Source organism: Alternaria metachromatica (genome assembly GCF_023757995.1).
Source record: "Alternaria metachromatica strain BMP 0045 chromosome Unknown scaffold_14, whole genome shotgun sequence".
Taxonomy (NCBI): Eukaryota; Fungi; Ascomycota; class Dothideomycetes; order Pleosporales; family Pleosporaceae; genus Alternaria; species Alternaria metachromatica.
In genome coordinates, this window is record NW_026055505.1 from 597611 (window position 1) to 610708 (window position 13098).

At 47.1% G+C, this 13098-nt stretch overlaps 4 protein-coding genes across 4 annotated transcripts; 3 read left to right on the plus strand and 1 right to left on the minus strand.

The window, feature by feature from the left end:
- Positions 1–1498: 1498 nt before the first annotated feature.
- J4E83_006514 (uncharacterized protein) lies at positions 1499–3287 on the minus strand (the record flags this gene model as incomplete). Its single annotated transcript, XM_049333426.1, has 2 exons — positions 1499–2833; positions 2886–3287. The coding sequence occupies 2 exons, from the start codon at positions 3285–3287 to the stop codon at positions 1499–1501; spliced, it is 1737 nt and encodes a 578-aa protein (XP_049187602.1).
- A 1479-nt stretch (positions 3288–4766) lies between these two features.
- J4E83_006515 (uncharacterized protein) lies at positions 4767–5615 on the plus strand (the record flags this gene model as incomplete). Its single annotated transcript, XM_049333427.1, has 2 exons — positions 4767–5260; positions 5315–5615. 2 exons carry the CDS (start codon positions 4767–4769, stop codon positions 5613–5615), a joined length of 795 nt encoding a protein of 264 aa, XP_049187603.1.
- A 44-nt stretch (positions 5616–5659) lies between these two features.
- Positions 5660–8629, plus strand: J4E83_006516 (uncharacterized protein; the record flags this gene model as incomplete). The annotated part of the gene is made up of 2 exons (XM_049333428.1): positions 5660–5665; positions 5783–8629. 2 exons carry the CDS (start codon positions 5660–5662, stop codon positions 8627–8629), a joined length of 2853 nt encoding a protein of 950 aa, XP_049187604.1.
- An 884-nt stretch (positions 8630–9513) lies between these two features.
- On the plus strand, positions 9514–9956 carry J4E83_006517 (uncharacterized protein; the record flags this gene model as incomplete). Its single annotated transcript, XM_049333429.1, has 2 exons — positions 9514–9775; positions 9832–9956. 2 exons carry the CDS (start codon positions 9514–9516, stop codon positions 9954–9956), a joined length of 387 nt encoding a protein of 128 aa, XP_049187605.1.
- Positions 9957–13098: the final 3142 nt, after the last annotated feature.

Genomic DNA, 13098 nt, shown 5'->3' on the forward strand with positions numbered 1-13098 from the left:
TGTTGACAAGTGACAGCGGCCGATCGCCAAATTACCTGCTAGTCTGAACGTTACAAGACGTCGTTGATTGAATTCAATATTTCCAGGACTTGGCCTTGCACGCATGGAGGAATAACTTCAGATCACGAGGCCGCGGAGTGGTTCGCAATCTTGCCCTGGTTCGTGGCTTCGTTACGATGCATGCCTCAGTCTTGTACCACCACCAACCCAAACGCACATTTGTCAACAGGGCACAATTACCACCGGAACTTGAGAACCTAGGCTACCTGCAATCTTCCCAGAGTTCGAATTCCGAAGCATGAACTCCCACAGCCCTGCCTCGGGTGCCGTGCGGGATCGTTCAAGATGATGCGCCACAAGGAACGACCCCAAGCAGTAAGCATCGTGGCTCGAAAAGAGCATAAAACGCCGACTATGAATGATTTCAGTTCTCATGAACTCGAAATCGCTACAGATCGCCGCTGCCATTATGCGATTAGTAGTAAATATTGCCTTGCCCCCTGGTGCCAATGGCATCTCCACAGCTTCGTGTCTTTCAGGCCAAGATCTGTCCGGTACTTCTCGGCCAACAACAGACATACTTGGGATTGTCGCAAACGGGAATCCTGTCGCCCAGGTAGTGTGCCTATGCGGCGTCGATCGTCCCAAAGAGGAGACCCTGCTTTACCACCTGGGGATCATCAGCAGCATATCACGACCACATATCTTAATCGCCATATGAGACCACACCACCCGTGCACCGCAGATTCTGCATGCAAAAGCTAGGTTCGTACGAAACGATTCTGCAGCGACCCCTCGAACACGTCATAGACAATGTTGTTCGACATGGCCACATTTCATATCTAGATCTGTTATCACAGCGCGTTCCACAGCGCATCTGCCTCAGCGTATCGCAACATAACCAAGACACCAATTCACCACCAACCCAGTCCCTGCACCTTACCAGCACCTCACGAACTACCTTAAACCTTGCAACCATCTCTCACAAAACTCAGCCTTACGCCATGACGTAGCCCTTTCCTCCATCACGAACGACACATGACACCCTCAATTAATCCAACACACCCGGTCGCAGTGTAGCGTAGCTGCGTCGCAACTCCCCCGAACCCAACCGCACATCTTTCAGCCCTAAACGTCCCCAGCCAGCCCTACTGCCCCAAAGCCGGGATCGACGTGTACAACATAAGTGAAGGAACTGGGGTCATCCATGTGCGCCGAGACAGTGGTTTTGACAGGGCTGGCAGGGAGGTGCTGGCGGGAGCGGGACGCGCGGACGACAACTCATCCACGACGGCCACACTATCACTATAGTGAGGGAATTGACATGTCGCATATTCGTATACAGAGTTAGTGTTGATGTGAAGGCGTGCGCGATTGAAGAGACGGCGTGTTTGAGTTGACGAGAGAGAGGGAAGTTGGGCTGCAAGTAGAATGTATCGTGATGTATCTCATCTATGAGGTGTACTGTCTAATTCCCAACACCAAAGCCAAAAGGTATCTACAACTTCCCAACTTTGATCTCACACCCCCCAGACACAGTATCGAAGCTCAAACTACTCTTGCCATCCCCCTTCTTTGCCTCTACATGATTCTTCCCCGGCTCATCGTTCTCACCCAAAAGTTCCAACTCCTTGCCTTGCAAATGCAATGCACCACTCAATGACGTGCCATCTACATTGCCCGTCCATTCCTCGGGGTAGGTGACATCCAACCCACCACTCGTGCTCTTATGCGTGCTCACCAGCCCGGACATAGCCACGCCCTTCGCCTTGTATGGGGAGCGCAGGGTGAGAGAAGTCTGGCCAGAGTGCGTGTGCGTGTAGATCTCGCTCTGGTAATCCCCTGATTTGTACGGCAGGAGATCCGCCGTAACAAGGCCAGCCACGCTGTTAATTTCCGTGCGCGACCCGTGGATGAAAGTTCCATCCACAGAACCGACGGTCGTGTTGATGTAGGTCTGGTAGTCGCGTTCAGGAATGTGTTTGCGCTTGAAATCCGTTCGAATACTGCCGCTTAGCGAATCCACACTGAAGACAGCGGGGTTTGTGGAGCCTTCTGCGGCAGGCTGGGGCTCGATGTCGATGTTCACGGATCCAGATTTGGTTTTCACGGAGAGCAGGTCGGAGAGGGCGTAGGCGCCGGAGATGGAACCAGAGATGGTGGAAAGGTATGTTTGGCGCGAGGAGAAGGCGATGGCGTCGAGGGTGCCGGTAGTCAGGGAGATGGAAGTAGAGTCTGTGACGGTGAAGTTTGTGCCAGAGTGGATCTGCATGCCCATGTGGGTGGTGGCGATGTGTAGTTTAGACAAGGTGGCGCCGGGGGCCATGTAGATTACTACGGACATGCCCAGGCAAGCCTTTCCGGGGCGCACGCCGTCGAAGCCGTCTGGGAAGGAGGGGTCGCCGATTGTGAGGCTGTTGTCTGTGGAGGCGTATCGGACGGCGTTGACGTCGACGGAGGCGGATACGGCGTAGGATGTCTTTACTTGGATGGTACCGGGGGCTTGCTCCGGAGGGGCGGTTGCGACGTGTATCCAGCCTGCTACTCTTCTGTATGGTCCGTCGAGTTGGTGGACGGCTTCTTGGATGCTGAGCTCGCTTGTTTGACCAAAGTCGTGGTGTTCGGTTCGGACATTGTAGTCTTTTCCGCACTTGGATGGCCATCGAATTGGGAAGGATTGTTTGGGTGCTGTGGGTGGCGCTGCGGCGGATGGTGAGGGCCATGGGACGGCGATGAGACTGGGCTTGTCGGAGTCGTCGTCGATGAAGCCCTCGGGGTGGGCGGCGTCACCCTGTGCGGACTGCGCTGAAGATAGAGAGGTAGTGGCAGAGTTCTTGATGGGTATGTTAGTATGATAAAGTAGATCTTTGGAAATATCTACTAACCTGTCTATCCCTTCGGACTGATACCGCAGCAACCATGAGGGCCAACATAGCAGACACGAGCATCATGGCAAGTACCGTGCCGACCACCTTCAACCATGTCTTCTTGAGGCATTGCGACCTAAGACTCCGTCTTCCGTACTGCTCTTCCTTGTAACTCGCATCGCGGGCTTCTCGTCCATCAAAGGAGAGCAGCCTGGCGCCTTCTTCGCCACTCAATCGACTCGTGTAAAGACCAGGTGTAGTAGCTTCGAGGTAAGTAGGCGGCGGCCTCTCATCCGTCCCAGCCTCTTGTCCCACAAAAGCCTCCATAAGCGGTGTCGAGCGGTCATTATACGGCGATGGCTCGATGGTGATCTGAGGCCTCGAGGACCGACTGTTCGCTGACGCAGTATCGATGTACATGATTTCTGGTTGAGATGGAGATTTTGGGTGAATATAGCAAAAGAATGAGTATGTAATAAAGATTGTAACGTGCGCACGCGCAAAGAATGGACCGAACCAGGGTATCAAGAATGTACAAGCAACAAGGAGAGGAAGAGGATGTGGAGGTCAAGAAAGAGGCCAGGCAGCCATCGATCTAAGTAATTATCCCAAGCTCAGGCATTCAAAGCTTGATCTGCAACTCCAAGGACTGGGCCGACATATTGTGCTGCTACAGATTTGTTTCGGTGCTGGAAACGCTGCATGTTTGATGTTGGCTTGGCGAGGGTGTGTGCAAGCGAACTGCCGTTGCTTCCAGAATCTCTAGCAACCCATCCTTTTGCTGTTTCGATTGAACGTGTTTTTAGATACTATCAACGCGTGATGAACAGTCGCATCTCATGGCGGGATGTCTCTGGTGAGGAAAAGCGCAGAGGTTGTCGCTCTTAAGCTTGGGGAGGAGAGGTCGTGGTTGGTGTTGTTGGAGGCGTTGTCGGACGATGGGGACGCTAGGCTAGGGGCTTGCAACGCTGTCGATCAGGCACTTGGCACCTCGGTACAGGCCTACGGCAGCACGCAGATATGCCTGAATTTGACTGGAGTCAACGTGGCGAGTGTTCTAAAAGACAAGAACTGTAAGATGTCTAGGAGCTTATAGGATACTGCGAGTAGATATCTGTCCGCCATTAATTCCCGCTGGCGGAGTTGAAACTACTTATACATTAACGTACCTAGATATATGCAGTAACAATATATAGAAAACCTTCACCTTGTGTGGCCTAATCCATCCGTTTCAATCATGGTCAAATTCAGATTTCGCACGAGCAAACAACGACGGCAATATTGAAGTGCGCAAGCACGAAATGCTTCCTGTTCGAATTTGCTGCGCAAAAACGTGATTGCGTGCTGTCCCGGACATCATGTCTTATGACCGGGTAATTGGGTGGTTCGACGTGCATACTCAAGCCTCAGTCGAGGGAACATCATTGGATTGGTTTATATGAAAGCGTCGCACAAGTTCGTATATGAAGTTCAGCTGAGTGAGCGTCGAAATATGTATATACGAGGACAGTCTCGTCTGGTAGCGTGTTTTCTTGCAAGACTTCTCATCGCCGCTCGCTGGTAACATGCGACTCCTTCTTGCATTGGCGTTCTTCGTGGAAGCATTCTGCTTCATAGTTGCTGCAAGACCCGCGAGCTGTCGCAGTCCCATAATACGGAAAGAATGGTATGCCGCCCTTGAAGAAAGTAAGTAAGACAGGTAGGAGCTTACGAACCTGTTAGGCGATCTCTTGACAATGCAGAAAAACTGCAGTACATTGCTGCGGTACAATGTCTTTTAGCAAAGCCAGCAGTTACTCCTACCACTGCTGCACCAGGTGCGCTTTCGCGATATGATGATCTTGTTGCGACGCACATCAACCAAACGATGTCCATACATTTTGTGGTAGGCGCGGCATGATGTCACTCAAGACGATGCTGACCGCCATGAAGGGTCACTTTCTCCCCTGGCATCGTCTCTTCACCTCATATTACGAGAAGATATTGCGTGAGGAGTGTGGATATCATGGCGCACAGCCGTATTGGGACTGGACGTTGGATATTCCAGCTTCCAAGTTCGTTCAATCGCCCATATTCGACACAACGTACGGCTTTGGTGGGAACGGCCTTCTTGTTCCAGTCAACACGTCGAACAACGAAGTGCCAGGGCGGACTGGAGGCGGGTGCGTACAAGATGGGCCTCTCGTGAACATGACGGTTCATCTAGGCCCTGCTTCGTCGCTTGCAAGAAACGACCAGTGTCTGCGGCGAGACCTGGCGCCCGACTACGCCGCCACGTATCTGAGCAAAGATAAGTTGGACACAGTCATGGCGCAGGCGGACTACGAATGGTTCGCGCGGACGATGGAAGGTGGTCCAGCCTGGGACGATAGTCAGGTTCATGCTGGTGGGCAGTAGGTGTTCTATCGTGTAGGATCTTTGCGGCAATGCTAACATCGTCTTCTCAGCTTCGGTGTTGGTGGCACCTTTGGGCAGATGGGTGATCCGTTCGCATCGCCTGCCGACCCCATCTTCTTTCTCCATCATGCCAATCTGGACCGCGTTTGGTGGTCATGGCAGGCGAGGGACCTGGGGAATAGATTGCGCGACATATCTGGGCCGATGGTGCTGCAAGATTGGGATAATGCGCAGGGCGGCAATGTAACACTTGACTTTCCGCTTTCGCTGGGTTATAATGGCTGGGATGCAAAGATCAGCGACGTGATGGACATTGGTGACCTCTGCTATTCGTATGACGAGCTGTATTAAGCGGTATTGATGAAGCGCAATCTAGATCGTTGTCTTGTGTTGTGATGCAGGTATGATGGTGCAAGGCTGCCTGAGAGCGGACCCCCGAGAGCGGGGCTTGGCGGTTGACGTAGCGAATTGTCGCATTGCGGGCGTGTCCTTTCCAAGCTTCACGTCAACGATGAAAGTCGAATCCCGATAGCAGCCCGCAAAACCTGGACATGGCCGCCCTGCAGAAGTTGTCGCAACTGTCGCAGCCACACTGTGTGCTCCTCGCCGTACAATATGCCACCGAATCCAACATCCCAGCGCTGCGGGCGCTGACAGCACTCCGGGACGGGGATCTGCCGCTCGAGCTCACCCTGAGCATTCTCCTCAACTACCTCCCCGAAGAGAGCGACCCGGCGTCGTATTACGAATACCTCCATGATCTGGCGACTGGATCGCGGTATCCCGGCGAGAATCCCGCGGCATCGCTAGACATAACATCGGTGGAACAACTCTCGAATTCACGGGCGAAGAAGAGGAGACATGCGCTGGATCTGCCGCCCGTAGTACATCCTCTTTATTCGGAAGAAAGTGAGCTGGACCTCTTCAGCCACTTCCTCATACACCGCGCCCACCGGATAGACGCGCAGACAGGTCTACTGGATCTCGTGCCGCAACTTGTGGTCCCCTTTCTGGGCCACTCCGAATACCTACGCACGTGGTTCATATCGACCGTCCTCCCACTCCTACGCCTCAGCTACGAGTACTATCCGCAATCAACTGCAACCACGCTCGACGAATTTGCAGCACTCAAAGGACGACGTGCTATCGATTACCAACTCTCCCACGCTCGAAGCGCGACCGATGTCAATACACACAACGCGGCACGGGATCTGAAGGGTGTAGTGGCCCCATGGCTGTGTGGAGCGAATGACCGCAAGAGGCGGAAGATTACACATGAAGGTCGGAGAGCGTCGATCGCCCAGGATCAAGCACGGGAACCAGACGACTGGGATTGTCTGTTCCAATGGCTGCTACATGCATCGAAGGAGCACTTGGCGCTTGTCACGGCAGCCATCTCCGACTGGGATGGCCCTGAGGATATGGACCTTGGTGGTTACGAAGAAGGACGAGACTACGTCGATGACCAACAACAGCGGCAGCTGGAGATGAAGTATGCACGCACGGCGCTCGCATGTCTCTACCTGGTCGATAAGAGTGACATCACATCGTTACAAACTGCGCATTCGCTCTTGACGAGGATATGCACGCTCCTGAACTACGACCCTCCTCCAGACCTCAGTATCGGTGTCGCGCTATTACCCAGCTACGACCTGAAGGATCCTCTGCTCCAGGACTCGACTACTACTCTACTGAGAGAAGATCGTCTACTGGATTCCGACAATGTCATCACACAGCCTGGCGCTGAAGCGTTTCGCATCATTGAGCTCATCATTTTCTCATCGTGTGTCCTATCGACCTTGCAACAACCAGTATCTATCCGGGAGATTGCGAAAATGTCTCTGCGGGACGACTACGCCGAACAGCTATCATTACTCCAAAAGATACTGCACACACTGAACGGCGGCTCCAAGAAAGACAGCGAACAATGGGCCACTATTCGGTCAAAGTTGCTGTGGCTTTGGAACTGGGGTACCGACTACCACGACGACGACCGAAAAGCCCAAGGTGTCTTTGGTTTGCTAGAACGGAAGACGCTGGAAACGGAGGTACTAAAGGCTCTTTTGGAAAGCAACCACTTTCCCCTCGCGATAGACCTGTACATCAAACCAGGATTTGGCGAGCAGCCGCTGCTCTCCTCGGATGTGGAACAAGTCGTGCTATCCTCTGCCATGCACCACTACGACAACGCAAGCAACGGTAATCGCAACAGGGGTGGCATGAAGCGTGCGGCTGATATTATCAATGCTTTCACTCCCCACTTCTCTTCCTCGTCGCGATTCCGTCGGTTCCAAGCACTGCTCACAGCAACACACGCCATGTCATTCTACTCGCTCATACTCCAGCATGGCGTTCCTTTCCAGCCGGTTAATATTCGAGTGAGCCACAATCCGCTGTCGTTGGTGCACAAGCTGCTATCGCAAAATAGTGGTAGCTACACCAAGCTCGACGATCTGGTTTCGATCGGCCAGAACTTGGTAGTCGCCATGCCCTCAACCATCATGGACGAGGAAGCAGGAAACGTGCCAACGGACGCCGCCACGATCGAGCGGAAGAAATCCGCGGCGGAGCAACGAGTGATTGGCATGGCTGTCGAGGCTGCATTGGAAGAAGACGACTTTGAGACAGCCTACTCATACGTGGTCAATCGACTAGCCCCCTCAACACCGTCGCCAACGCCACCAACCTCCTCAAACTTCTTCTCCTTCGGAACCACAGAAACAGAAGACCACTCCGACGACGCCGAAGACGTAGCCTGGCGAGCCGCCCTCCGCGCCGGCCGTCACAACACCTCTCTCTCGTCATCCACCTCCTGGACCCAAGCCAGCAACGCCGCACGCCCCGACCTCCGCCGCCTAGAACAACGCATGGAACTCCTCTCGCAGGCCCTTCTGCTAGCCCCACCCAACCACCTCGAGGAAGTCCTCGGCGTATGGCAGCAATGCGAAGCCGAAATGATGCACCTCCTCGCCCAAGAAACCGAAGCCGAAGAACGCTTCAACGACGCCGCCGACCGCAAACTGCCCGGCGCTTTCGACCTCGACTCCATCACCGTGCAGCCGCAGCGCCGTGAAGTAGGCCGCGGCGCTGTAGAAGAATCGCCAATGGGGTTGTTTGATGTGGCGAGGGGTGCTGCGGCCGCGTTTTCGAAGACGGCGTTTCCGCTCAGGAGTAGTAGTGGGAGTATGCAGGTTGCGCCGAGTACGGAACCGCGGTCTGGCAGGGTTAGTATGGATGGCAGTGACACGGGTAGTATCGATGCGCAGGAAAGGGTAAGGAGGAGGGATATGGTAGCTAATGCTGCGACGGGGGCGCTTGCGAGTGGGATTGGGTGGATGTTGGGGGCGAAGCCTGTTAATGAGTGAGGAGATGGGTATCATGGGAGGCGTTGAGACACGCGTATCCGCAAACCATGCTATCGATTTTCTTGTTACTTCAAGGACTCGCGCCATATACCCGCTACCCATATCTGATGTTACCCTGTGTCCAGCATTTCCGTGTAACAACTCTTGACCTATCTATCCCATGTTGCTCAGCGCTTCTGCCGCTATCCGTCCGCGACACACAATCTCTCCACTGTGTGACTGTGACCCGATCTCCCCAGTCACCTCACTTCATCTCTTCCCCACTGCCTTCCTTCAACATCACTTTCACCGCCGCCGGCTAGACAAATCTCACTCTTACACTCTTAGTACATCCATGCCGCCGGATATCGTCACTCCAATTACCACAACGCCAGTGATCCACATCCCCCCTACCGTGCGTTTGTACCTTGAGTACCAGCCAATCGCACCTTCCGCGCCCTCACCGCAAACGCGACTTCCTCACAATCCTGACCCCGCATCGAGGGCCGCGACTGCCTCACCGAGTGCCTTCGTCTAAGGACGCGCGGTCGGGCGTCGCTTTCCCTGACTCTTTCACCTCAGTGCGTTTGCATCAGATAACCACGTAAATTGCTCAGCTTTCGAGGACGGAAAGCGGGTGTTATAAACAGCTCGCTTACTCTTCATTCCTTTCTTCTTCCTTTGCCAATGCTCTTCGGGTTGTTCAAGCAGAACAAACCAGACGCACTCACTCACTCTCACTTCACTCACCCACCAAACCAGACCATCGCACGCACATCAATCACTCACTCCGATCACCCACACCCACTAAACCAAACCATCTCACACAACACACCAACACCACCCTCCTCGCTCGCACCCCCGACTCCAACTCACGAATCACCGCCAAAAATCTCCCCACCAACATGTTCGCCGCCATGTTCACCACTATTCTCCTATGCGCCCTCTTGGGAAGCGCCGCGGCCAGCGCCACGTCCACACCCAGTCCCACCACCACCGCAGACCCCAGCGTCCAAACCCAAGTCCGCGCCCAGACCTTCAAAGAAGCCGAATGCGGCGGCGCCTACGAGTTCCTCTGGATTGATCCAAATGTCTGTTATGGGCTTTCTGATGGGGTAAAGAGCATCAGGGTTGTGGGCAAGGATGGGGATATCAAGTATAACGCTTGTATGTCTCCATTTCATGCACTCTTAACAGAAGTAGGCTAACGTTGGTGGTCACAGTGAACACCTACCCCAAGCCCGATTGCGGCGGCGGTTTCACTCTTCTCCCGATCTACGGCACCAAGACCTGCTTCTCTATTGATCTTGATGTGTCTATCAAGTTGAGCATTGGTCAAGATCCCTGAAGGGGTTCTCGTCTGGGTGAGTCTTCCGCTGCCAACTGCTATCGAGTCTCGATATTGTCGATATGGAGGCTAATGCGTTCAGTGCGCTGCTCACAAGGCGGTCAGGGCTGGGACTCTCGGATTAGTAAAGGAGGATAAAGATGATGGGCGTGAGAGATTGTGATACTGGCTACTGGTATGCGAGAGTGGACGAGAAGGGAGGGACGAGTCTCATCCAGCACTATCCAACCACTGGTCTCACCACGACAAACCCACTGACAATCCGAAGACTAAAATGAAATCATGACATTACATACGAGCTGCATCCAACCTCCCTTCGTACATGGCATGTCACACAACCATTGACTCTTGCCAACCCCCGCACCCCCCTCTCGCCTTCTTTTCTCCATCCTCCCCATCTTCACACCCGCGCATTCTCCCACCTAGGTCACCAAAAAAGAGCAAAAAAGAGCAAAAAAGAAGGCAAAAACATACAACAGCGGGGATTCGCTAGTAGTTACTTACCTAACTACTAATCTGCTAGTATTATGCTTATATATAGCTAAGTAAATAAAAAGCCTAATTATCTCTTATGTAGTAAGTACCTACCTTATTAATTTTTTTATATTTAGTAATTAAGTTTTATAACTCTATTACTATATCTATAATATTAACCTTACTAATAATAATTAATAGACTTATAATATTTTATATTTATCTAATATACTTACTATTTTAAGTATTTTAATAAGAATAGCGCTTATAAAGCTCTTTTTATTACTTTTCTCTTTTTTATATAGTTATATTATATATCTTTTATATATTACTTTATTATATATTACTTTATTATATATTACTTAGTTATGTATTACTTAGTTATATATTACTTAGTTGCGTATTACTTAGTTATACATTCTATAGTCTTTTTAGCTCTCTTTTTAGACTTATTACTATACTACTTAAAAAGAAGAATAAAGCTAATATTATATACTTACGCTTTCTTATTTAGCTTAAGAAAGCACTAGCTTTACTTATAAAGAAAAATATTAAAAAGATATTAATTCTCTTAAGCTTTAAAAACTATAAGTACTCTATTAAGCTTTAAAAAGAGTAAGCTTAAAGCTAGTCTATAATAAAGATTTTTAGCTAATATACTAGATTTTCTAAGACTATTTTTTAGAAACCTATATACTCTATATTTAGGCTAGCACTAAGTATATACTATATCTAAATATTTCTTTACTAGCTTATAAGTAGTAGAACTAGCTAGCTTAATAAGAATATTATAGATATAACTATACAAAATTACCTATTATTAATTAAGTAGGTAATTAAGTTATATACTAGTTATTAGTATAACTTAATAGAGAATAAGAAGTTAGAGAGCGTTATAAAAGATCTTATCTTAAGTAAAAGTATTATAACTAATACTTATACTAAGCCTATTACTTTATTACTAGTAGCTAAGAATCTAATATAATTTCTATAGTTATATAATAAATATTAGTTTTTATACCTACGCGTACGTCTATAGCTAGCCTTTTTTATTATACTTATAACTCTTATAAGTAGCTACCTAAGTAAGTTTATTAAATTAGCTACTTAGAAAGATAGTAATAAAGAACTACTATATAGTAATATTAATCTTATATATTATTATAATAGTATATACGTAGGCTATCTTCTACATCTATAGTTACGTAACTAGAAAGAATACTATAATAATAAAAAATATTTATAAGTAAAGTACTTATAAAGTTATAAATCTAATTACTAAAATAACTAGACTTATTATACTTCTATATAAGAAAACTACTATATAATCTATATATCTAGTTACATATTTTATTACACTAGCTCTAGTAGATAGAGTATTTAAAAACTATAATACCTTTTAAGATATTAAGAATATAAAGCTATAACTAGGTAGTTTATTTTATAAATATTACTATAAGTCTAATATAAAAGAGAGACCTATTCTTTAAAGTATCTCTAATACTAGCTTAGTTTCTAAAACTAATATTCTCTTCTATAACTATTTTAATAATATACTTAAAAGAATTAGATAATAAGCTAAATATAAAGATAGGCTAAGTATATATTACTTCTATTAGGTATATACTAAAGTAGTTAAGAGTAAGTAGTGTAAGATATACTATAATTCTTTATCTATAGCTAATACATTAGTAGAAACTATAACACTAGCTTAGAGAAGATTACTAATAGGCTATTCTAATAATAATACGTTCTTATACTACATCTCTAGAATAGTTAGAATTAATAGTTAATTAATAGTTTATAGATAAGATTAAAGAATAAAACTTATTAATAAGAATACTTCTATAATATTAAAGTAAAACCTTCTTATACTAATATCTTCTAGGTCTTAGCTTACTAATTATGCTAGTATTTTAAAAGCTATAGGCACTAATAAAGCTACTCTAGTAGTTACGCTATTAGACCTTACTCTAAGCTAGTAATTTATAATCTAATATTAATTATAACTAGTTATATATTATAAATACTATAAGGCTTTTTTTAATAAAGACTATATTACTCTCTTTATAATAGTATTAACGCTTATATATAGTATAAGCTAGTAGCCTATATAATCTCTATTATAATATCTATAAGCTTTATAGAAATTTAAGTCTAAACGTAAGACTATTATAAAACTAATATACTCTAATTATAACTTAATAACTAATAACTTAGACGTTATAGCTAAAACTACTAAGGTTTTACTTTATAATATACTTAAGCTAATAGTAAATCTTTCTATAGTAGATAAGAAATAATACTATTACGCTTCTACTTTATCTACTAAGAATATAAGTTATAGCGTATATAGTAAATACTTCTATAATAATAAGAAAAGGTACGTACAAAGTATAAAGCGTTACCTTTAACTACTAATAAAGATAGATTAAGACTAGACTATATAAATAAGTATTTACTAGATTATATCTATAGATAATATATATAAAATGCATAGTAATATATAGAAGAGTAGTTCTCTATAGTCTACTATTATACTTAGAATAATTATAAGTATAGCTTTTATAGAAGAACTTATAAAGTAAGCTCTTTTTATATAATAAAATATCTATAAAAGATACGCACTTACTAGTGCTTATAGAATACTTATTATTCTATTTTTACT